General features: G+C 38.8%; 1 protein-coding gene across 1 annotated transcript in view; it reads right to left on the minus strand.

Moving 5' to 3' along the window:
• The window catches only part of NPSR1 (neuropeptide S receptor 1), a 158,348-nt gene that overhangs the window by 17,394 nt on the left and 115,815 nt on the right, over positions 1-25,139 (minus strand). Inside the window, exons 6-7 of the mRNA XM_072412223.1 lie at positions 15,315-15,391; positions 4,287-4,376 (exon numbers count right to left, since the gene is read on the minus strand). Of these exons, the coding sequence (XP_072268324.1) occupies positions 4,287-4,376; positions 15,315-15,391 (167 nt within the window). The remainder of the gene's footprint in view (positions 1-4,286; positions 4,377-15,314; positions 15,392-25,139) is intronic.

Genomic DNA, 25,139 nt, shown 5'->3' on the forward strand with positions numbered 1-25,139 from the left:
ACTGCAGACAAGACTTATTTTTCTTAAGCAGACAAGCTAAATGTCAGACCTAAAGTATTGTCTGCTCAGAATGAGAAATACACAACATCCCACAGACAATATTCCAACATTGAAAGGCAAGACATATTTATTTTCTTGAGCAGGTAGGCCCAATGCTAGACTGATATTGATCATATGCACAGCAAGAAAAAAATAAAGTTTTATGTGCAGTAATTAGGCACAATCTCACACAGGTGTGAGACATAGAAACTATTCACTGCAGGCAAGACTTATTTATTTTCTTGAACAGAAAGTCCCACAGTCAAATTTAAAGCAGCTAGACTTTGTCCAATCTGTCCCTATTGATTCAGAAAGTACAGTTAGTACTTCTATCACATCAGGTTTTTTCTCTACCGCCTATATTAATTGTATTACTTTAGTATAGGCTTTTCATTTACACGGAAGACAGTGTGGTCAAAGGTTGTGTGCTGCTCTACGTAGTGAATAAGCAAAATTTATTTTTGTACTTACACACATATTTCCTTTCTTTCAGATCATGTCTGGCTCTGCTGTTTCTTGTGTAAGTGCCTAAACAACCCTGATTCATTTTGTTAAATCTGTGGCAGTTTCACCATTCCCAGTCAAAGGGGGAACATCAGCACATTTGTAGAGCAAGCCTACCTGGCATATTTCAAAGTTAAACTTGGTGATCAAGAAAAGTCTTGGGCCGATCATAAGGTGTGCAAACAGTGTGTCAAGGTTTTACGGATGTGGAGAAAGGGAACATGTGATAAGAGGCCATTTGGTATACCTATGGTTTGGCGAGAGCCAGGAGATCATTTAAGTGACTGTTACTTTTGTATAGTGAAAACTTAAGGATATAACAAGAAAAATAAATGTAAGAGTATCCTAGTCTACCATCAGCGATACGCCTAGTGGCTCATTCAGGGTAAATTCCAGTGCCGGTTTTCGTTACACTAATTTTCCTGAAGAACATGGTTATGGTGATGAATTAGGTGAAAACAATGATAAAGAGTTTAAAATTGAAGAGGACTCTTTTCGTAAGGAATTTGATCAGCATAAGGTAAATGATTTGGCATGTGATTTGGGACTATCGAAGAAGGCTTCAGAACTCCTAGCATCAGGATTGCATGAAAAAAACTTTCTTGAAAAAGGAACAAAGGTATCATACTTTTAAGACACAATCACTTCCTTTGCAGGAGGACACAGAGGCACAGGGCAAAGGAGGTGGTTGAGCTATGATTGTGTCTTCATAATACTCTCTGAAATATTAAGGTATTCTATTTTATCCGGCTGGAAAATGACAGAATATTTATGGAATGCTGCTTAGTGTCCTTCTGATGAAGCTTATGGGTGAAACACGTCAAGGACCTTTAAAAGCAAATTAAACAACATCATTGCAGTATTCTAGTCATTCATTGACAATTTGTATGTATAAGAGTTAATGTTTTTCATGTTGTTTTAAGAGAAAAATAATAATTTGCAAATGTTTTTAAAACATTTTAATTGTGAGTGTTACAATTATGCACCATATAAATCATTGGTATACTTTTGCAAAAGGGAATTTAATTTAAACTTGGAAGATGAGGTGTAACCTTTAATACACCCCAAGTGAACCAGTATGATATAAGGTCCTAAAGCTTTGGTATCAGTAAACCCTCTATAAGCTTTGAAATCAATGACCAGGAACTTGTACTCAGTGTTAGCAACAGCCATGAGAAAAAAGTAAAGCAAACGGCATTCAGCCAAATGTCTTTTTTAATTTAAATATTAGGGTGGTGATGAATACTTTTTAAAGGGAAAGGGAGGGGCAGAATAGCTTACTTTAAAGTAACCAGCAATATTGTTTTTTTGCATGGTGAGATGCAGGCCCAGCAGCAGCAGCAGCAGCAGCAACAACAGATAAGCAAAGCTGACAATCATCATCTGGTGCTATCTAAGAACTTCTAGGGGTATTCATGAAGGTTCTAATAAAAGGCAAAGGATAAAAATTACCATTTTTGTCCATTGAGATTATGCATACCCTTGTGCTGCTTGATCATATATTTATTACCCAGGGTACTAAGATTCAGAATCAGCACATGAAGATGAAGCTGGATCACAAGATCTTGAAAAGCAAGCATCCAGAAATCCAACCAAACTTACATAACTCTGGAGGCTTTTCACTCCACAATCAACTGTAACTACTACCATGAGCCAACTGATTACTGCAAATAGACACACAGAAACTGGTAATTGCACCATTTGATGATGGTGATTCCCATCTGAACAAAGAAGGACTTTTTGTTTTTTTGTAAACCGAACCCCCAGTCCTACTTCATTTTCCCCTCATTTGCTATAAAGGGACTACTAAAAAATAGGTAATTTACTACTTGATTTAAAAATATATTGAATGATGTATTATTGATTGCTGGATAAATTTGTGACATTAAATATCTGCCCAGTGTTTAGCTTTGATCTATGTGGTTGCCATCAGTCAACACACAGACCTTCTACTGAATGTTCTGAGGCCATATGTTTGGCGAAGCAGGTGTATATGGTATTCTGCTTTCACAAGTACATCATATGAACTTGATCAGTTTTAAAAATAGCAACTCATACTACCGGTAATGAGCTCAAGCTCTTGATACCAACTACCGACAAATGGAGGGGTGTATAATTGATGATGACATTTTGGCATGGATAAATAAAGTTTGGCAAACAATTTAAAAAGTTAAATAAATAGCTGGTACAGCACTTAGTATGCTATTTAAACACAACTGAAAATAAAATTATAAACATCCTAATGATTTTTGGGATTATTAGTCAATAAACAGTGAAGTTAATTCTAAAAGGAATGATAATAGTAAAGAACATTATTTTCATTGTTATAAAAATATTAGTGATTTAATAAAGTTTTTTACACAGGCTACATGGCCTATGGATGGGGTAAGAGTATGACTGGCATAGTTGGTGAATAGCCTGTTGAGAGAAAACATGGGGCAATGACAAACCTAAAAATTAAATGAAGTGAAATGAAGCCTTCCTACTGTTCCAGGACCCCTATGTTATTTATATGCTGTCTATAAAATACATATGTTAAATGATGTAGAAATAATGCATCACACTGTGCACTTAAAATTAGGACAAGAGTTATGCCAAATAAATGTAAGCTAATGTTAGAAAGTTGAATAAAAGTTGACACTGTCCTACACACAAAAAAAAAAGTGAACTTAAAAAGCAAAGATGTACATTCATTATGAAGTTCAGCTTCAGCTAACAGTTGGTAAACTGCTAATTCTTTATAGGGATTTATTCCCTATATAGAATTAGCAGTTTATTTACTTTACCTTAATTAATAGTACATTTTTAAATGTGCCCTTAACCTGGCAATGGACATTTTGCTACATACTTTTTATTACCCAGACCACTAATATTTTTTTTTGCAGCAGCACAGCAGCATGAGATCTGTGTCTGTGTCCATAATGCTGTCATTACCCCCAATGTATAAACTTTCATATCTCCCACACCAATTGTTGTACAAATGTAAAACATTAAAGGTACACAGGGGACCCTGAGAGCTGATACTAAACTTAATTTCAGTTGCCAGAAATGAGGTCTCAAACATAAAATCCTAATAAGAATTAGGGATCTTTTCTCATTAAAGTGGAACTAAAAAAAAAAATAGATGGAAGGTGCTTAATGAAAAAAAAGGGTTATCTACCCTTCTGTATAAAATAAAAATTGTGTTGATTGGCTATTTGAGGACCAGGGTCCCCAAATTGAGTTTGCATATTAGGGACCCCCGGTGGCCACTTCCATTTTACTGCCAGTTGTCTGTGTGCTGTGGTGCCTCAAATATAAATTTGCCCGCTCACCAAACTTTAAGGCTGTGTTCAGACACAGCGGTGACGTGGCATTGCAGTTACCCCTTCCTCATGCCATTGTACCCCGGCTCGGGGGAGATACTCAGTACCGCTCACTGCTGCCTGGGTTCAAATGTGCAGAGGCTGCTGTGCAAAGAGCTGAGTGGCTGGTGGAGTTCCTGTTGCACCAAGCTCATCTCACTAATAATATTATATTCATTTTTTTAATATATATATTTTTTTAATATATTTTGAGTAATACACCAATATTGCTAATATCTTATAGGAAAATAATTTAAAAAATGTCCCCTTGTTTTTCAATATATAGATATAGTATAGTTCACCAGGAGGGGCGCTACCGAATCACTCCTATATGTTCATCTGTTTGCCTGAAAGTCTGATATATTTGTATTTCATGTCAAGTGATATGAAACTGCTTACCTAGAATAACGACAATGCTGTATTTTATAGCTTTCATTTTTGCTTTTGATATGAGTCCTCGATGATTATAACTTGCACAAAAATTCCCATCTAGATAGGAGGTAAGAGAGAAGAAAATCAGCAAAATCTTTAAAAATTAGTCAGGTACACATTGACATCAAAATAGTTACCAAAATTATTTAGATATAAAAAATGTATTTTACTTAAATAGTGAAAAAACATTTAGGAACAAAAATAAAATGTACTTTTTATTTTTTAATCAGCTAAATAAAATATAGCATATTCATATTTCATGTATTTTATGTTATGTTATGATTAGTTTATTTTAGCCAGCAGCAGGAACGACCTGCTTTACTGATAAAAACCTATTGTTTAACCCAGCGGTCGCCAACCGGTGGTCTGCGGACCACTGATGACCGCAAGAAGATTTTGGTGGTCCGCGGCTCTGGCTGGTGAACCCCGGAGTGGGGTCAGGAGAAGGACCCCCCCCGGGGGGGGGGACACAGGCCATAGCCACGGACTACCAAAATCTTCTCGTGCAAATCCCTGGCTCAGGGAAGTGGGCAGGCTGTGTTTCAGGACACAACCTGCCCACTCTCCCATCGCAGGCTCAGATCTGCGAAGGCAGAGTGGGCGGGGTTATGATGTCACGATGGGGGAGGCTCCTCCCCTTTGATTGACAACTAGCTCCCTGCGCATGCGTGGGCAGGAGTGGGTAATTTTAGTGGTCCGTGGGACCAAAAAGGTTGGCGACCGCATGTATAACCTATGGCTTAAGTTTAAATTCCACAAACTTAAATGGGTTAGGCAAATAACTTTTTCTCCTCCCTTCTACATATCTGCCTTCACTATATGTATATACTAGCTTTGTATAACATTACAATTAGATAAAGATAGTCTGAAACCAAACAGCAAACATAGTGTTCTTTCTTTTAAAGCATGCACATTACTTTGTGTTTAAGTGCACCCTTTTGTAAAGGAAGGTTATTAGAATGTTTTCAATTTATAAAAGCTGTATTTAAATGATACCTTGGAAAAACTGAGCGGAAATGAGAGGGGAGTGCAAATTTCGACTTTAGCCCCTGAACTTGTATGCTTTTACAAAAAGAAGAGAAACTGGAAAATAGGAAAATGAAAAACATTTACTTTTGATTTAAATGACAATTTAATGTTTTTATTTGAAATATTTCATATTTGCTTGACTAAAACTTTGGGGCATAATTATGATGCATATGTTAGGCATATTTGGTATTGCACTATAAGATTCTGTTTAATGAATACAAAACATATTCTAAAAATCTTCTTAGACTGAAAAATTTGCGAGGTCAAATGCTCATTAAACCTGGAATGTAACAGTAGCACCTGCAACAGTAATGTCTTTTTCCCACCAATAGATGAACTTGTGTGAATAAACACTTAAAACAAATCTTGGCAGACCAGTGGTGAGAGCTTTCCATAGAGTTGCAACCTTTGTTATTACAGGTTTAAAATGTTCATGTTTTTCCCCAGAATATACAGTAGTATTGTCACCAACATTATTCTTAGGATACACTTTAGCTTTAACCCTAACCTTCTCTACTGCTTCAAAACTTTGTAACTATTAGTTGGGGAATTTTTTACTGTCCACAGAGATGACAACACTATGGTAATTTGTAAACTGTGTGCTCAGCACTTAAAATGAGGCAAAAACCCAAACAAACTTGAAACAAGTTGCATGATCACACATTTAAAAACCCACCACCCGCTAACCTGGGGGCAACACCTGGGCAAAGCACAGAGCTCTGTGCGCCGACCTCTGCTCCAGAAGCAAGCTGCTAAATCTTCCTCCGCTGCCTTTCCTCCTTCTGCCACCAAAGGTCCCCGTGCTGCTGCCAGCAATTTGAGTGGGGCATGTAGCCAAGCATTACAGTTTTCAGGCTCCACCAGCGGTGAGAAGGATCAGCAGATCAGCTGGTGTTTGTTGCATTGCTAGCAGTCAAGACAAGGCATCATTGCAATCCCGCACACCTTCTACCCCATCATCCAATACTTCTGTGGTTAGTATTACCAGCATCCAAGAGAAAATATGGCCCAAATGACCCCAAAACAAAGCTAATCAATGCGGCAATTGCACAGTTGTTTGCGTTTGAGCTCCTCCCTTACCGGCTGGTGGACTCCAATGCGTTCGGTTACGCATTCCTCTGTACAAACCCACAATACTTTATGCCAAAGCCGCAGTATTTTGCACAAAAATGTGTTCCTGCATTGCATGAACACGTGCAGAGCAATGTGTCCATGGCCCTGCAGCACTCAGTTTCTGGCAAGGTTCACCTGACAACCGACAGTTGGAAGATATGTTTCCTACACAGCTCACTGGGTAACTTTGGAGGCAGCAGGGAAAGATGCAGCTGCAGGAAGGCCTGCATACCTACCTCCACCCAGAGCACATCACCATGCAATATCCTCCTCGACCTCCACTTCCACCTCCTCCTTTGACTCCTCTGCCTCAACCTCTTCCTTCAGGGACACTTTGCCCTGGAAACCCAGCACCTCCCAATCACCAGCATCTGTTCAACGCCAGCAACAACCTGCAGTTTGCTATTTCCGTGCATAAGTCAGACGTTGCCACCCAGTCCTGAGGTTGCAATGCCTCGGTTCCCTCAGCCACACGAGTGCAACCATACTATGTGCCCTTCGGGAGCAGGAGAACATATGGGTTACTCCGGACGGACTCCAGCCAGACAAGGTTGTGTGTGACAACAGGGCCAATCTGCTGGCAGCTCTGCGTTCTGGGAAACTCACACACGTGCCTTGCCTGGCCCACGACATGAACCTCATTGTACAACGCTTCCTTAGGAATTACCCAGGCCTCCAGCCGCTGTTGCTGAAGGCCAGAAAGTTGGCAGCGCATTTCCGCCAGTCATACACAGCCAGTGCCAGATTGGTGGATTAACTCAATCTGCCGGTGCACTGGTTACTTTGTGATGTGACCACTCGTTAGAATTCCACCTTTTACATGGTGCAGCGGCTCACTCGCTTACCTACATCACCTTACTTCATCCCTGCGGAGTGGTTGCAAATTGAGGACTTGTGCACTGTATTGACACCTTTGGAAGCGGCGACCAGGATCATCAGCAGGGATCAGGCCTGTGTCAGTGACACCATCTCCATCATATGCCTGCTAGAACAGATGATGGTGGAGCTCGTACATGACACAGAGCGGTTGCTGCAGGAAGAGATGATGTTTCAAACATCATCTCGGACATGCGTGCCTACTAGGCATAGTGTACCGCAAATCCAGGAAGAGGAGGAGGTGGAAGAGGATGAGGATGAGGAGGATATTGCAGGCATGGGAGAAGGGGATGAAGGGGCAGAGGAGGATATGGATGATACATGGCATCCATCCACCCAAACACAAGGCGGCATGTTCTGTGGATAGCAAGACCAGGCAGAGGAAGAGAAGGACGACCCTGTGCTGCTGTTCGACCCACAGGAGTGTGGGTCCAGAATTCCCTCAGCTGTGGGAACTTTGAGCCACCTGACAGCCTTCATGCAGGAGTGCATAGCCAAAGACATACAATACATAAAAACAAAGACTGACGACTATTGGATTACTTGATCTACATTAGAAGCCTGGGATACAACAATTTATCTTGCCCCAATACAGGGGACCTAAAATGCAGCACTACCAAGAAGTGCTTGTAAGGGATATGTGCTCAGCCTTTCCATATACCAGCAGCAGTAGCAGGGTTCCCTATGGCAGTTCCACCAGCCATGGTAGCCAAACTACCTTAAGCGGCATGGGTGACAGCAGCAGGACAGGTTGTCTAAGCCAAACAAAGCAGGCTTTTATTGAGCGGAGGAAAGCCGGCAGTCATGCAGCAGTTGCCAATGACAGTCAGCAGCGCTACTCAGTCATGGTGCAGGAATACCTGAGCTCAACATGGGACATCTGCAACCTGCAAAGCCAGGACCCACTGCGCTACTGGGCATCCAAGCTTGAGCAGTGGCCGGAGCTGGCAGAACATGCCATTCAGATCCTTGCCTGCCAAGCCACAAGTGCGTTATCTGAAAGAGTGTTCAGTGCAGCTGGGGGGCGTAGAGAGTTACAAACGCATTTGCCTCTCCATAGAAAATGTCGACCAACTCACTTTTATGAAAATGAAAAAGGCTTGGATCCGCAATGACTTCAACACCCCCTCTGCAGAGTGCACTGATTAGTCGGCAACGGGAAGAGCACTTTCACAGCCTTCTACATCTCCTTCTCCTCCTCCACCTCGTGGCCCTCTACCTCCACTCTGTCTCTGAGTCCTATACCTTGCAATAGAGCTGTGTAACTGGCTAATTTTTGTACAGAGGACCTCCCTCGGTGTCCTCTACCTCTATCTACTTTGAGGTCTATATCAATTGTAACAGAGCTGTGTAACCGGCTAATTTTGTACGGAGGACTATTTCTGTATTTCTCTCCAAAATTACAGATAATTAATTCTGATTCCACTTGCTATCTGTCAAAAAAGGCAGAACATTTTCTGTATTTCTCTCCCAAAAATACAGATATTTAATTCTGATACCACTTGCTATCTATTAAAAAAGCCAGAAAATTTTTGTATTTTCCTCCAAAAAGTACAGATATTTTATTCTGACACATCTTGCTATCTATCAAAAATGGCAGAAAAAAATCTGTATTTCTCTCCAAAAAATACAGATACTTAATTATGTCATCAGAATCAGAATTAAATATCTGTATTTTTTGGATAGAAACATAGAATTTTTTCTTGCTTTTTTGATAGATAGCAAGTGGTATCTCCTCCTGCTGCTGCTGCCGCCTGTCAGTACTCCATTCACTAAAATTGTACACTTCTGGGTGGCAATGACAATGCACTATACCCAGCTCTAGATGCCAGTTACCAATGCGGTCCTCACTCCATCTCAGGGCCCACTGCCTCCTCCTGCTGATGCCTGTCAGTGCTCTATTCACTAAAATTGTACACTTCTGGGTGTCCTCGATGATGCACTACACCCAGCTCTAGATGCCAGTTACCAAGGCGGTCCCCGCTCCTTCTTAGGGCCCACCGCCTCCTCCTCCTGCTGTTGCTGCTGCCGCCTGTCAGTACTCCATTCACTAAAATTGTACACTTCTGGGTTGCATTGATGATATACTACACCCAGCTCTAGGATGCCAGTTACCAATGTGGTCCACACTCCGTCTCAGGGCCCACCACCTCCTCCTCCTGCTGTTGCTGCTGCTGCCTGTCAGTACTACACTCACTAAAATTGTACACTTCATGGTGGCAATGATGCACTACACCCAGCTCTGGATGCCATTTACTAATGCGGTTGCCGCTCCGTCTCAGGGCCCACTGCCTCCTCCTCCTGCTGTTGCTGCTACCACCTGTCAGTACTCCAATTACAAAAATTGTATTACACACTTCTGGGTGGGTGCACTACACTCAGCTCTAGACGCCAGTTACAAATACGGTCCCCGCTCCATCTCAGGGCCCACTGCCTCCTGCTGCTGCTGCTTCCTGTCAGTGCTCCATTCACTAAAATTGTACACTTCTGGGTGGCATGGATGATGCACTACACCCAGCTCTAGATGCCAGTTACTAATGCGGTCCCCGCTCCTTCTCAGTGCCCACAGCCTCCCCCTCCTGCTGTTGCTGCTGCCGCCTGTCAGTACTCCACTCACTAAAATTCTGCACTTCCGGGTGGCATTGACCATGCACTACACCCAGATCTCCATGACACTTACCAATGCGGTCTCCCTGGCGATAGCTGACTAGAGGCTACACACCACTAGTGCTCTCGCTCACCCATGCTCCGTCTCTGGTCCTCCATCCTTTTACCTAATGTCACCGCGCTATTTTTCCACAACTTTATGGGTGGCATTCCTAACACATGTCATCCAGGCCATGATGCCAGCTAGCAATTAATATTATTAATAATCAGGATTTATATAGCGTAAAAAAATTATGCAGCTATTTAAATTAAATAGGGGTGCGTACATTAAATAGCAATGCATTCTTCTGCTGTTTTGACAGTAGAGACTGTTGCTAGTGGGTTGAGTTCACCCTTTCCCAATAGCCTAATGTTTATGCTGCCTTCTGGACGCTGTCCATCACACAAAAATCCTATTTGCTTGATGTCAATTTGCCTGCCATTTTCTGGAAAACCACAACTTCATGGGTGGCATTCCTAACATGTCATGCAGGCCATGATGCCAGCTTGCAATAAATATTAATCACAAACAGCATTTATATAGCGTAAACAAATTATGCAGCTATATAAATTAAATAGTGGTGCGTACATTAAATAACAATGTATTCTTCTGCTGTTTTATCAGAAGAGACTGTTGCTAGTGAGTTCACTTTGCCTGCCATTTTCTGGAAAACCACAAGGTCTTTTGAAACTTTTTTTTCCACTGTTCTCCTATACATACCTAGCAAATTTGGTGGTTCTAAAATGTATTGGGGCTTTGCTAATAATGTTTAAAGTCGGCCTGTTGACTTTAATGGAAGCACATTTTTACTGTATTATATTGAAAAGTCAGTCACAAAAATAAGCTTTCAAATACCTGGAGGAAACTACCCAATAGCTTACCTAACCAAGATGTCACTGTGCCTTTACTATATAGTCATGGGAATGGCAGGTACATGACTAGGCTGTTCTGCCTTAACTACATTGTGTATTTTGCAACGCAAAGTTACGAGTATATAATTTTGTATATAATGTTTTTTGTATATATTTATATATATATATATATATATATATATTTGGGTATAATTTTGGTTCGTAATATATATATAAATATTCTTTTTTTGTATATAATTTTGCTAAGTCTAAATTACAAAAGGTGTTTGTAAATCAAAAAATCTGGATAATGTTGTTGGTATCCCTCCACGAAAAAAGAACACATAATTGTCTCTGAAATAGACTTGAAACTGACAAAAGTAATTGGCACACACATTTACATTTGCCTTAGGGTTTTGATTTGATAGAATATTTTACATAATACAAATAAAAATGGCAAATGGGAGCTTTATATTTTGATACACACTGTTTAAATGCATTCACTGCAAATAATTCCTGGGCTATAGTCTATTTGTCAAAAGAAAGCTCCAACTGTATTAGTTTGAAGGATGCTTTTCTGTCCTGATTAATAGGATTTTATTTTTTGTTTATAGCCATTCCTGGGTACTTTAGCTGTGTGTTTGGGGTCATTATCCTGTTAGAAGATTTATGAATTGCAACTGAGACAAAACTTTCTGACACCTGGCAGTCTCTTTCACTCCATGTCATGATATGAAAGGTTCATTTTTCATTTATGGACATACAGCTGATGTGACTGGCCACAAAACACAAATAAGGTTTCATCTGTCCTAAAGTAGATGTTTTTCCCATTACTTTTTTCGAAGAAATGTGACTTGCAATATGCATTTTAGCAATTTCAAGTATAACATTTTTTATGTATTTATTTTAACAGTAGAGGCATCCTGGGACTTCTTCCACTGGGCCACCTGCCACTCAGAAATAAAAAAAATGGTGTAGCGCATATAGACACTGAGATTTTATACTGGCCACATCCAGAGAGGTTGGTTGCACTGGCAAAGTCCTCGATCAGGTTCCGCATCTTCCTGGAATTCTCCTTCGTCCCGGCACTGCCATCTTGCTCTATCTTTTTCCTTCTTCTGGCTATGTTACCTGATCTCTGCACAGGATCCAGATCAGGTGATGTAGCTTGCTGAAAAGGGGTGAGATTGGCATCTCTTTCCCCTCAATGTAGGAAAGTGCCCCTTCTGTGCATGTCTGATCCTAGTCTTGATTGCAGGGTTTTACCCTTTTTTTTTTTTTAAAAAAAAACCTTTTACGTAATGTAAAAATTTTTAGTTTAGGTCTGCTTTAATCTTGACATTATTTGCAACTGTCCTAGGAACTTCAAGCTAGTTTGAGATTGAGATGGTGTTATAGCCTTTCCTTTTTACACCGTTTTATGTTGATGATACCAAAACAGCACAGAGTGACTACTGTTCTCCACTTAAATAGACCAGAAGACTAATTGCATGACTGGTGATAAAACTTGTGAAGTGTGACAGCCATTGTGAAAAAAACACTGTAATCCAAAAATTTTAGGAATACCAAAATTATGTCCAGCCCATTTAAGAATATCTTTGTAAAATTATACTTTGTCGTTTTCCACACTTGTTTTGTTTTCAATAACATATCAAAGGCAAGCAGGTAAACACAGGACAATTGATTTTTATTTAATAACTTTTCAGGAACCATAAAATACTATTTTATTGAGTTATAGGGGTACCAGCAGATGAATGTTCTACTCATTATATGTCTGCTACAGTGTATCAAAAACACAAAATTATCTCTGCAATAATTTTGCTAAGGTGACTTTATTACCTGTTACAAATGCTTCTCTGGATGGTGAATTACCTATTCCTAAATTTTCTGGACAACAATGGAAAGGTCTGTAATAACTCATAAGCATGCTTCAACTACCCTTTGTATTCTTAGGATGACATTTTCCATGACTTTATAATTGACATCATAGGGTCTATTACAGCGCACCTAAACTCAAAATTTTACATAAAAGGGTGGACAACTCTTTTATATAAAGTAAAAATCTGATTTAAAAAAAAGGGGTCTTCCGTTTTACATCACCTGATCATGCACCTGTCAAATAACATACATGCACTATGTTTACATCATTTTAAACTTTCTTTATTGGATTTGAAAGTAAACAATGCTCCCTTACCATGTTAAATTAAGCAAATATATAATCATTTTTGTTTTAGAATTCTAAACAACACATCTCTACTGGTCTCTTTTCTGTTTTGTCTTGTCTTTTCGTCTGTGCATTTTCTACTTTAACTACATTCATTTTCAAAATTCTTTTGACGTACCAAAAAGACAGATAGCATAGTTTTTAAGCAAGAATAATACATAATCATTACAAGAATAAATTAGGTTTAAAATACAATTCTTAAGTCAACTTAAAAAGTGATACTGTCATGACAGGTATCCAATTATGAAACCGGCTAGCATTGTGCTAGAACAGATGAATGTATCTGTCCTTGTTTTACAGCTGATTATCATATACCGTTTGCAGAGTGAAATGTCAGCCTGAAGATTAACTGCAGTGACAGGTATTAAAAGGGAGCTGCAATTTACACCAGCAATGACAAGCTTAGAGCAAAAATCTGATAAAAGCTTTTCTGTCTACACTTTACTGAAGAATTTATTTATTTATTCTTCTACATGTAATGTGCATGCTAACTCTAAACAAAAATCAATTTTTCCAGCTCAATTGACCCACAGTTCTACATTTTTACCAACTACTGTCAAAAGTCATTGATACCAATGAAAAAAATGCAGCCCTTGACCAAAGTTATAGCTAATACATTTGAAGAAAGACTGTTTCCTCTCACAGTTACTACAGTTTTGGGTCAGAGGAAAGAATAGAAAAATGTCTTGGGTAACTGCTGCTATATGGTCATATGCTTTTGGCACACAACAAAAAAGAAATAAGATTCTACAAGGACCATCAAATAATTCCCTGGATAAAAACACTGCCTTTTAGACATTCACACATTTATGTATTTTAACAAGCAGTTCGTAACTTCCCCCTGACCTCTGTAGCTAAAGGACTGCAAAGTGTATTCATACTCAACAAACTTTCCAGTGCTTTTCCTTTTAACAGCTCAACTCATTTTGCTTGTTCCAAACTTTTACCAACAATAGTAAAAATTCGTTGTTAGCCAAAAGAAAAATTGCAACTATTGACCAGCATTCATTATACTTGTAGTTGATAGGACTGAAAAAAGATGAATGTCATTTTTGAGTCTGATTTTTCCTGTTCCTTCACAGCAGACTTATTTCTCCACATTAGTTACAAACTTTGAACTCATGTAAACATTGTGCTTTATGCCAGGCATCATTTTCAATTAGCTTGTTGAAAATGTACACAATTGGCAGAGGCTGCACATGGAATACATTAAATAAGCTTATTGAGCTTATTGGTTCTACTAGAACCAATCTTAATGTTGGATCAGCTAAATAAGCCTAATCGATTCTAATATACCCAAATGCAATTTCTGATATTCAGACTGATAAAAATTAAGGTGGTAAAAGTACTGAACAGTGTTGATTTTCAGATCTGTACAGCAACACTATGCAGTACTGTTTATTTTTATTTTCGTTATGGTTTCTACTATCAGTAACTTCATCACTAACAGTTTGTTCACACTTACCCTTTAACTTATACAGGCATAAAGCCAGAGTAGCCAGGAAAAAGGAACAGTGAACTTGAGCTTTCCACCCTTTCTGTACTTTTCCACGCCCCATGGTGTCCTAAATTAAAGGACAGGACCTTCCCTTCATCTGCTCCTCCAAAAATTATGTGTGGATTTTTAGAGAGGGTTTGAGGAATCTGAAAATCCCCTGTAATATGTAGGAATTTAGATATCCTTTCTTTTCCTGTGTGTTAAATCTATAGGCATTTGCTGCGGCTCACTTCCCATTTTACTGCCTTTTCCTGATTTCTAGTTTAATATCAGCTCTAGCTTAATAAATCCATGTTTTCTAAACCAATGCTCAAAGACGATGTCATTATATACAATTATTAGCAGTAAGTCCCAGGTAATTAGTGTCCGCTCCTCGGGCTAGGTTTTTATTTTCACACATTCATTAGGGGAATAATTGCAGAAGGTGCAGACTGTTCAATATATACCATGGTCTTATGAGCATATGGGTAGTGTACCACTGTAAAAAGTCAATAAAATAATTGATTGCTGTAATGTATCAAACTTTTCTGCAGTATTAATTTATTTTATATACTGTGCAAAGCAAAAACAGGGATGTATTTATCTGTCAGACTTTAGCTCACTTTGATTGAATATTGGAATATATGCAATGAATATTACTGTCACATATATGAATAAAATTATTATACATAAATTTATTTTAAGCAAAGGTAAATTATTATGCAAATATTTTCAAAGATAATGTAATATGTTAAAAAAATACACAAATGTTTCTTACCAGTACAGTTGGAAATGACCACTGAATGTGATTTACTCTTTGCCCAAATGGTTCTAATCACAATGAAATAAATGACACTGTTAAAAAAATGAAAAGTGAAGATTATCATACTGTTTTATAAAGAAAAACAAACGTTTGTCAATAGATTTTAGATAGATTAATAGAACACTTATTTTGTGACATTACTGTACACTATACATACGTGTAGTTTGTAAAGTGACTTTCATATTTTTGCACACATTCTGGCTCCATTTATAATACTTTTTACGTATTTACACAATCTTTAATAAAATGCATTTGGAAAATGTGTGAATCCTTGGTGAAATATTTAAGAATAAACCTTGGCCTCACAGATTTTATTCATACCATATTTTTTCTCCAGTGGCTACATGTATTTAGGTAAATCAATCAAACTGACAAAACAAAACTTCTGAGAGAGAGACAGAGAAAGTATATAACATTCAAGAAGACAGATCTGACTGACGGATATGCATTAGGAGAAAGTAATAGTAAAAAACATTATTATTATTTTAAATATTAGGGACCATTTCAGTCCTGTGGTTGACTACAGAATTTTAGGCTCCGCATGTTAAGCTACGTACACACTTCCAATTATTATCGTTGGTAAACGAACGACGAATGATCCTGCACGATATCTGCGAACGATCGTATAGCACCGATCCTGTACATACAGATAACGACATGATCGTTCGTAGATATTGTACACACAATAGATGCGATCGTTTGAACGATACAGGAAGTTACGTGCACCACAGGAACGTTCGTTCATCACGCATGCTCAGACCATGGACGATCAATGAACGATCGTACACACGAACGATGGTCAACGATCGTCATCCAATCCGATCCGCCGGTCCGGTTGTTCATTTCCAACGACTTTCCTCGTTCGTCTGCGTCGTTGGTTACTTTTTTTACGAACGATTTTTGCCCAATCGATCGTTCGTCGTTTGTTCGTCGTTCATTTTGAACGATAAAAATTGGAAGTGTGTACGCAGCTTTAGGCTCATCTACACTACCAACAGCTCCTATTCAACTGAATACAACTGATTGGGGCGTTTTGTGCATGTGTTTGAAGGCTGCAGTTGTATTGGATTGTGGTGTGGTTCCTGGAAGCAACAATTCACTTTGGGTTATGTGGTTGCTTTTCCTCATCTGGAGGAGGAACCACACCACAACGACAAGCATCTGCATCATAAAGCAATAGTCAAGCACTGCAGTAAACACTAAAAATCACAAAGTAGTTTAATTGGGGTACCTGGGAGCAGCTAACTAAAAGATTTTTTTTTACTGCAAGCCTGAAAGGGACCTATCACATGTAGACAAGATTATATACACTGAGCTGGCAATGTTTTCATGTAAAAAAAATGGAACAGAACTATAACCTATTGTACTTTTAATAAGAAATTGCACACAAAACCTAAAACAAATCAGTGAGCTTCCAAGGGATTCCAGCACATTGCATATGTGTTAAAACTAGTGTCAAAAAAAGTGTCACCTTCTTCTATAATCCACTGCATCAATAGTACACACAGACCACCATGTAAATTGTTATTTTTGATATCTACATTTTAGTTTAGATCTGGCTGGTGGCTTAGGGCCTAGTTTTCACTGTTTAAAGTGTAATTTTAAGCTATTCAGGAGAGATACACTTAGGGGTCTATTTATAAAGCAGTAAATCTTCTAGCTCCATGTGTGCAAAGTAACAGTGCCCAATGCTCAATGCTGGGCATGTTTTATAAATGTTTTGTTTCCAGAGATACTGGTGCCAGTTAGTGCACCTGGTGACTCCCAGCTTGCATTTTGTTCAGTTTGGTTTGGTTCCTCATCATATGAGGATTATCAGTTTTAAAACAGTTATCACATGCTTCATTAGGAAAAAAAAGATATATATATATATATATATATATATATATATATATATATATATATCCTTTAAAAATATGTTTAGGTATGCAATTACCAATACTTGCTGTCAGTGCTAAATTTAACCTGGATATCTAGGCATCAGATCAGTGACCAATGGATATTCAAATCAAATGTTAAAATACACCTGGAATGAGCCATGAACATTACATTTGCTATTTAATAAACATTCTTTTTTAATAAAGTGGAGATGCAAAATCAATGCATAATACTATGTGGCCATTTAGATCTATTTCTAAATAATCTCAAGCAAATTTAACAATATATTTCTGCCAACGTTTTTATTATTTACAGTACAGTTCATATGAGGCAAAACCATCTTTATTATTTCAAAATACCATAGTATTTTGTCAATAGACAAGACCCTTGTTTTGAGAAAGTGATATGTTACCATGGTTAAAATCAAGAAAAATAGCATCGATGAAGTTGTAACTAAGCAACATTTGTTGACAATGTAGTAAAAACACATATATTTTTTTTTTTTTTTAATAGTTTTTATTGAAATTTTTCAAAATATACAGGACAACAAAAGTATAGACAGTGAAACAAAGAAAATAATACCATTCTTGAGCATGATATTAGTAAAGACTCACAATATAAAGACAAACAACATATACTAAAACTATTCAAGGAAAAAAAAAAAAAATCAGAAAAATGTACTGGCAAATATACACAACCAGTTATCATAAGTGAAAGAGCCTACGGTCTATGTCAGGAGCAGTATGATGATCCAACCAAGGTGTCCAAACTTGTGCAGAGAGTCACTGGCCACAGCAGACATTTTTTCTAAGACCATAGTGTCTGTCAGTCTAGACAGCACTGCTTGAAAGCTTAAAGAGGGTTTCCGCAATGCAGCTGCTATCACCTGACGGGTGACCAGGAAGATATAGGAGATCAATTTACACTGACTCTTAGTCAAGGTAGAGCTTAATTTGTGAAGCAATGCAGTCCAGGGGTCCCTCCTGATAGACACATGCAGAACCGATCATATATAATTGAAAATCCGTATCCAAAGTTTTTTGACCAAAAACAGGCAAAATAGGGTTGCAACGCTTCAACAACTGATGGTGGCAAGGAAATATTTAAGGCTTTAGATTTTTCATTATTTATTACTAAACCAGATATCTCCGAGAATTGGGTAAGTAAAATGTGCAAATTTGGCAAGGTCATGATTGGGGCTGTTAATGTCAACAATATATCATCTGCAAACAGCATAATTTTGTGTACCGTATTAAACACTTCTATCCCAGCTATATCCTGATGTGTACGAACTGCCACTGCCAGTGGCTCGAGGGCTAATATAAACAATATGGGAGAAAGAGGGCAGCCCTGTCTGGTCCCCTGCAATATCAAGAATGGAGTTGAGATATGTCCCATATGCTTCAATCCAGTGCAGAAAATAAGTGCCAAAACCCCATTTACTAAGAGCATAAAACAAGTATTGCCATGATATAGAGTCAAAGGCCTTCCGTACATCCAACGATAACATCATACTTTCAATTGATTTAGACTGCGATAGATGTAACAATTGAAGGGCTCTGCGAACATTATCTCCAGCTTGACGTCGTGGGACAAAACCCACCTGGTCACCGTGTATTAGACTACTTAGGAATCCATTCAGTCTCGTAGCTAAGATTTTTGCCAGTATTTTCACATCTATGTTTAGGAGTGAAAAAGGTCGATAGTTAGCCAAGGAGGTACGGTCAGTCGATGGTTTAGATACCATGGCAATAGATGCCTTCAAGGATTCCGGATGAAAAGCTCGCCCTTGCTTCAAATCATTAAACATAATTTGCAAATGGGGCGTTAAAGCTGCTGACATTTTTAAGTAGAACAAAGGAGAGAAACCATCCTGACCGGGACTTTTACCAACTTTTAGGGATTTAATAGCCATCGTAATTTCTGTAACCCCTCTAAGTCCTGTTAATTTTGGGCAAATCAAGATTAGCAAAAAAACGATCAGCACTGCATGTGTCCAGTGCAGGAGGCACCGAATAAAGATCTGACAACCGAGCCTGGAACTCCTGAACAATATCCAGGGGGTTGCTAGTCAAGTGTTTATTGGCCGTACGAAGGGAAATCGGAGTATGCTGTGGTGTCATAGTTCGTAACCTTTTAGCAAGCAATGTACCAGGTTGATTACCACAATAATAAAACTTATGTCTCGTCCGCTGCAGTTCATATGCTGCTTGGTTAGATAGACAGAGGTTTAATTCAGCGCGTGCTTTACGCAAAGCAATTGAAGTACTTAATGAGGGATTCAACTTATGTAATTGAACTTGTCACGAGTAAGCAGACTCTAACCGAGTCTGAGCTTGTGTGCGCTCTCGTTTCTTAACGGCTGCTAGCTGAATAAGGTGACCACGCATTACAGCTTTATAAGCTTCCCACAGTATCGAGGGAGTTGAAACTGAGCCTGTATTCAAATGAAAGAATTCTGTAGTAAGATCCGTTAATTTTTGCAACGTTTCTGGACAAGTTAGTAGGGAATCGTTAATTGACCACTGCCTAGCATAAGGCTTAATTACTAATGATGAGCATGTTATGACCACTGGGTCGTGGTCTGACCACGGCACTGTTGGTATACAGGCTTTTAGTATAACAGGTAACAAGGTTCTAGGAACCCATATGTGGTCAATTCTTGAGTAAGAATTATGGGAAGCTGAATAGAATGTATAGTCACCAGACATAGGATGAAACTCACGCCAAATATCAAGCATACCCAGACTCTGGAAGCAGTCCTGTATTGCTTTACTCTCAGAAGAGGAAGAGGTGGAAGATTTAGTGCATTTGTCTAATTTGTTGTTGAACACAGCAATAGAGGAGGAGAATTTGGGCATAATATGCTAGCAAGATGACCTCTGTATTTTGTAAAGTACCACACAGAATCAGATAACGACCATCCGGGTCCGCCACCTGATGGGTGCATGTAAATAACATAGAATGATGAAAGGCTATAAGTACCCCTCTATGTTTCTTAGTTGCTGAAGCATGATAGACCTGAGGATAGCGAGTATGCATGAACTTAGGAGTTGAAGACACTAAAAAATGTGTCTCTTGCATGCACGCTACATCTATGCCCGAGGAGTGACAATAGTTAAACACTGTTTTCCGTTTGGCAGGTGAGTTTAGACCTTTGGCATTAATTGACATTATACGTAAAGACATTCCATAGACAATCGTGAAGGAATGCTAATATAAGAGAACCTGATACAGTATAAAAGGCACCAGAGTTGGCAGTCGAGTACAGCAACACATACTAAACTTAATAGAAGACAAAAATAAAAACATAGAATTAGCGGAGAACTAACTACTAAAAATAGACTGACAGAAAACATACAAAAAAAACCCATAATTGGGCATAACAGGAGGACCACAAGAGCCGAAAGGGCTTGAGGAATCCTGAGTAACAAACCATAGTCAGAATGACCTGATCCTACAGTCCAATCCTGAGGATCTAATGTAATCCAGTGGGGTGACATGTATCCAACAAATGGGCTAAAATGAAAACAAAAGTGTCTGCGGAAGATTAAAAAAAAAAAAAAAAAAAAAAAGATGGAGAAGAGACTATGCTTGCAGCACGGTTAACTAACAAAAAGTTTATCCAGGAGGCTTAGATGAGAAGACTAGTGGCTAGACGGGTAAGCGCTTGAGAGCGGTGATCAAGGCCTCGTGGAGGTGTATTGGAGAGGCCAGGTGAAGCCAAACATGGCGTGCGGAGATCTGCTGGTCAGAAGGCGAAGATGATGCAGGCAGGTGAGAGAGACCAAGCTGTGTAAGACAGGTTTGAGCATCATCAAGGTTGGAAAGTTGGTATTGGCCTCCTTGCGTCTGGAACAACAGTTTGAAGGGGTATCCCCAACGGTATCGAATCCCGTTAGCCGATAGGACGTGCAGGAAGGGTCGAAGAGCTCGTCGTTTTGCTAAGGTGGAAGAGGCTAAATCTGCAAACAGGCCGTATTCAATGCCCTGAAACCGTAGACAGGAGCAGTTCCGGGCCTTTAATAGGAGAGCGTCCTTAGTTCGAAAATAATGGAACTTCACCACAATGTCTCTAGGGGGGCCATTCACTTTCTTAGGGCCTAGGGAGCGGTGGACCCTGTCAAGCTCTAGGCGTTCTAATGGGAGCTATGGTGCCAGTTCTTGAAACATAGCTGTAACGTAGCCTTGTAAATCTATAACAGTCTCAGGAATGCCTCTAATGCGTAAGTTGCTGCATCTTGACCTGTTCTCATAGTCCTCCAATCGATCTTTCAAAAGAGAAATCTCTTTTTGTGCTGCGTCCATATCTTGATTTAGGCTCTCCAACACTGTAGTGGCATCGTCCATTCTGGTTTCCAGGGTATCAGTACGTTGGCCAATCTCGCGAATATCCCGACGTAATTCTGATATAATGGATGTTATAGCTTGGGATAGCTCCTCGCGGATCATGGCTCTCATCTTTTGTAAAAAGATGGAATCTTCGCTCAGGGTATTCTCCGGTAGGCTGTTAGGTGCAGCATCCATGCTGTCTTCAGAATGAAGTGCAGGAGAAGAGGCCGAGGACGCCGGAGGTGATGGCGCCGGCGCCATCTTTGATTTAGAGGCCGCACCGCGGGATGAATTCTGCAGCCCCGCGGGACGCTTCGATTTGGATGCCGGACCCATCTGAATTGCTTCCCGGTGAGGTTGTCTGATAAAAGGAATGTAGGGATGTGCCGCTGAGTCTGTGTGACACGCTACTTTTCTTGCTGACAGCCCGAAGTCGAGCGGAGCTTAACTAGGAAGCAACCTTCCGTCAGGCTATGCGCATGCGCCCCATAAAACACATTTTTAATATATTTAGGGCTAATGATATTCAGTTGAATAGTGTGCAATATAAAGTATACTTTAAATAAAGAAATAAATGAACAAGTTGTGCAATACCAGCACTAATTAATGAAGAAATGCAGAACAACGTGCAAATGCTTTTTGTGAGGCATCATAGAGCTTGATGAGTTTTCCTGTCTCTGTACAACTCTTATTAGTAAATGCTATTATCAAAAATAAGAAATTCAAATCCAAAAGAGTATTTAAACCATTGTTTTTAGTTTGGAAAACATGTCAAGATTTTACTACTGGCACAAAAGAATTTTACTAAGAATTTTACTAAGAATATTCCTAAAGGAACACAGGTAGCAAAAAAAAAAAACTGACAGTGCCTTTAACTGCCCCATACTCTATCCAAAACCATGTGTGGTGTACTAAGCAGGCACTTACAGGTAACAAAACAACTCAGTGAATAGGCAGGATGCCTAACAAACAACTGAAAGTATGTAGAAACGTTGTCAAGGACATGACCTTAGTCCAAGAACTGCTCTTTTTATATACTCTTGAAATCTTTCCAAGCTACACTAGTCCTGTACACAAGAAGGCTCTACAAACACTAGTTGGTACTTTGTAATGGCAATCTTACAGCATGCTCCTACATATGATTTAGGTCCATATGTCTGTAAATGTTGTACTGTTTTATTTATGCCTTGTTTTTTTCCATCTGTCTGACCTATGATTAAAATATAGTTTGGTTTCTTTGCTTACAGCTTGTCTGTCATTTTTTTAATCCTGACCACCAATCCTAACCTAACTATGGCCCTGCTTTTTAATTGACAGAATATCTACAGTATTTCATTATCCTTGTGTTTGACCTATGTCATTTTAGTTATGGCTGCTATCCAGTCTGGTTATTTAATTACAGTTGGTTGCTTCTTGTCAGTACTCATCTCTGTCACCAATGACACTATGTATGTTTTTGTTTATAAGTGTTATTCCCATACAGGTTATACTGAGAGCTGCCACTTCGTCTTGGAGAGGAAGGAAGTAGAGTGGTGTTGGGATGCAGGTGTATGCAAGTATAGTAATGAAACTGTGCAGGTTGTGAAACGGGTAAGAGTGGGCTTTGTGATGCATTGGTGAAGCGTGTGGGGTATTTATCCTGTTTATTATTATTAATAATAATATTAATAATATTATGTAGTAAGGGTAGGAGTTGCTGCAGATTTAGTGTTAAATGGAGGAGAAAAGGAGAATGGGAGGCATAATAGTAATAGCAGGGGGAAATGGGAGTGGGGTACCATAGCAGAGATGGGGAGGGTACAGGTTTTGTGATAAGACTGTTGGTGGCATTAATGCAGGCTTAGTGGTAAGAGTAAGGTTTGAGTTGTGGCAGTAAGGCAAGAGTTACTGTTATAGTGGGTCTCCCAAGATCCCCATACTGTTGGTCACCTGTTGGTGCATATACAGCATGAGAACCCACATGTGCCCAGTAGCAATCAGCTTCACATGGCTGCCATGCATGTAGGAGATCTCATATTGCCAGCAACTTTTTTGTAATTTACATGCAAGGTCTTAACAATGCGGATGAGAAAGGTGGCTCTGTACCTTGCATGCATGTGTTTTTTCCACCATATCAGTTGACTACTATTCCTGTGCACCCTGTAGCCTTGACAGGGAGGTAAAATTAGCACAGTTAGTGACTTCTCCATCCTACTGGTCATATGCTGGTTGCTTTTTCAGTATTAGTGATGATAACCCCACCTTGCTTTATCACCACAGCCAGCCAACAACATCATTAGTATGACACTGAAACAAAGGACTGGGAGTAAAATTATTTTTTTAAATTATTATTTTCATCTCAAAGTCACATTTTCCCTATGTATACAGTACAAAACATACATTCAATTATCCATGAAACTCTGAACCCAAAAGAAAAAGCCATATTTATTTATTTTTTAGCAATTAGATTTATCAAATAGTGCCTACAAAACATATAATTTAACAAATGACACATTTAATTGGTATAGTGTATTAATTATTCAAATCTAAAAAAAATAAAAACAGTCAAATGGAAAAAAATGTATTATGTAGAAATTACACTCCTACATTTACTATTTCTTAAGCCATGAAATTGATAAATCAGGTGCATGTACGGCAAGTTTAGAGAAATAACTGATTGATGCCAAGCAGACCTTCAATTTTTTATGGTGGTATCTGCAGCTAACTCCAGCAACAGTTTGTGTCAAAGCGTATACAGCTAGAATCAAAAAGAGATTGCACTAAATAAAGTCATGTGGGAAAAGTAACAGGACACATGCAATGCTTCTGATTGACTTGAGCACAAAAACTTACTGTAAATGGAAGCACTTGGATGCTAATGAGCAAAATTAGGATACTAATAAGTTCACTTGTGATGTTTTCTGACAAGTCCCCGAACCCTCTCAGAATTTTGTTTTTTGTTCAGGGGCTTTGCAATTAACTTAAAAAGTTAGCATGGGTAAGAGATAGACATGAGAAAAGACAAAATAATGGGCCGAAAGTAGAGTTCAATTAAATCAAAATAGACCAAAGTCCTATCTTTTTTTTACCGCAGAAAAACCTTCAGATCTTTTTACTGCAACAAAAAAAAAAACAAAGAAATTGTTTCAAATCTCAAGTAACCCCTGTTAAAATGTATTGTACCAATAGCTAACAGTATATTAACAAGAATAGTAAGTTTTAAATGCTAGACGATAGCTTTTTATATTACCAGGGTATGTGTTGGGAATGGTGGTAATGGCAGATAATTGTAATAACAACACCTTATCATTATAAGAATATTTTTTAGTAATAATAATAAAATGAAATGACAAACAATACTAGAATAGGTAAACAAACAGTAAAAATTATAATGTTTCCAAATATAACCACCTACTTTAGTGGTCACTGTTTAGGAAACCCTTAGCAACCATAGGAGAAACCTTTACTGGAGAATGAAAATTGAGAGATCTATAAACTGTAATTGAATAATTAAAAAAAAACTAAGCATATTTACATCACATTTATATGGTGAAATCATGAGGTGGTGCAAGCAGTAAAGAGATAGGGTGC

The sequence above is a fragment of the Pyxicephalus adspersus genome, chromosome 5 (genome assembly GCF_032062135.1).
Source record: "Pyxicephalus adspersus chromosome 5, UCB_Pads_2.0, whole genome shotgun sequence".
In the NCBI taxonomy this organism is placed as follows: domain Eukaryota; kingdom Metazoa; phylum Chordata; class Amphibia; order Anura; family Pyxicephalidae; genus Pyxicephalus; species Pyxicephalus adspersus.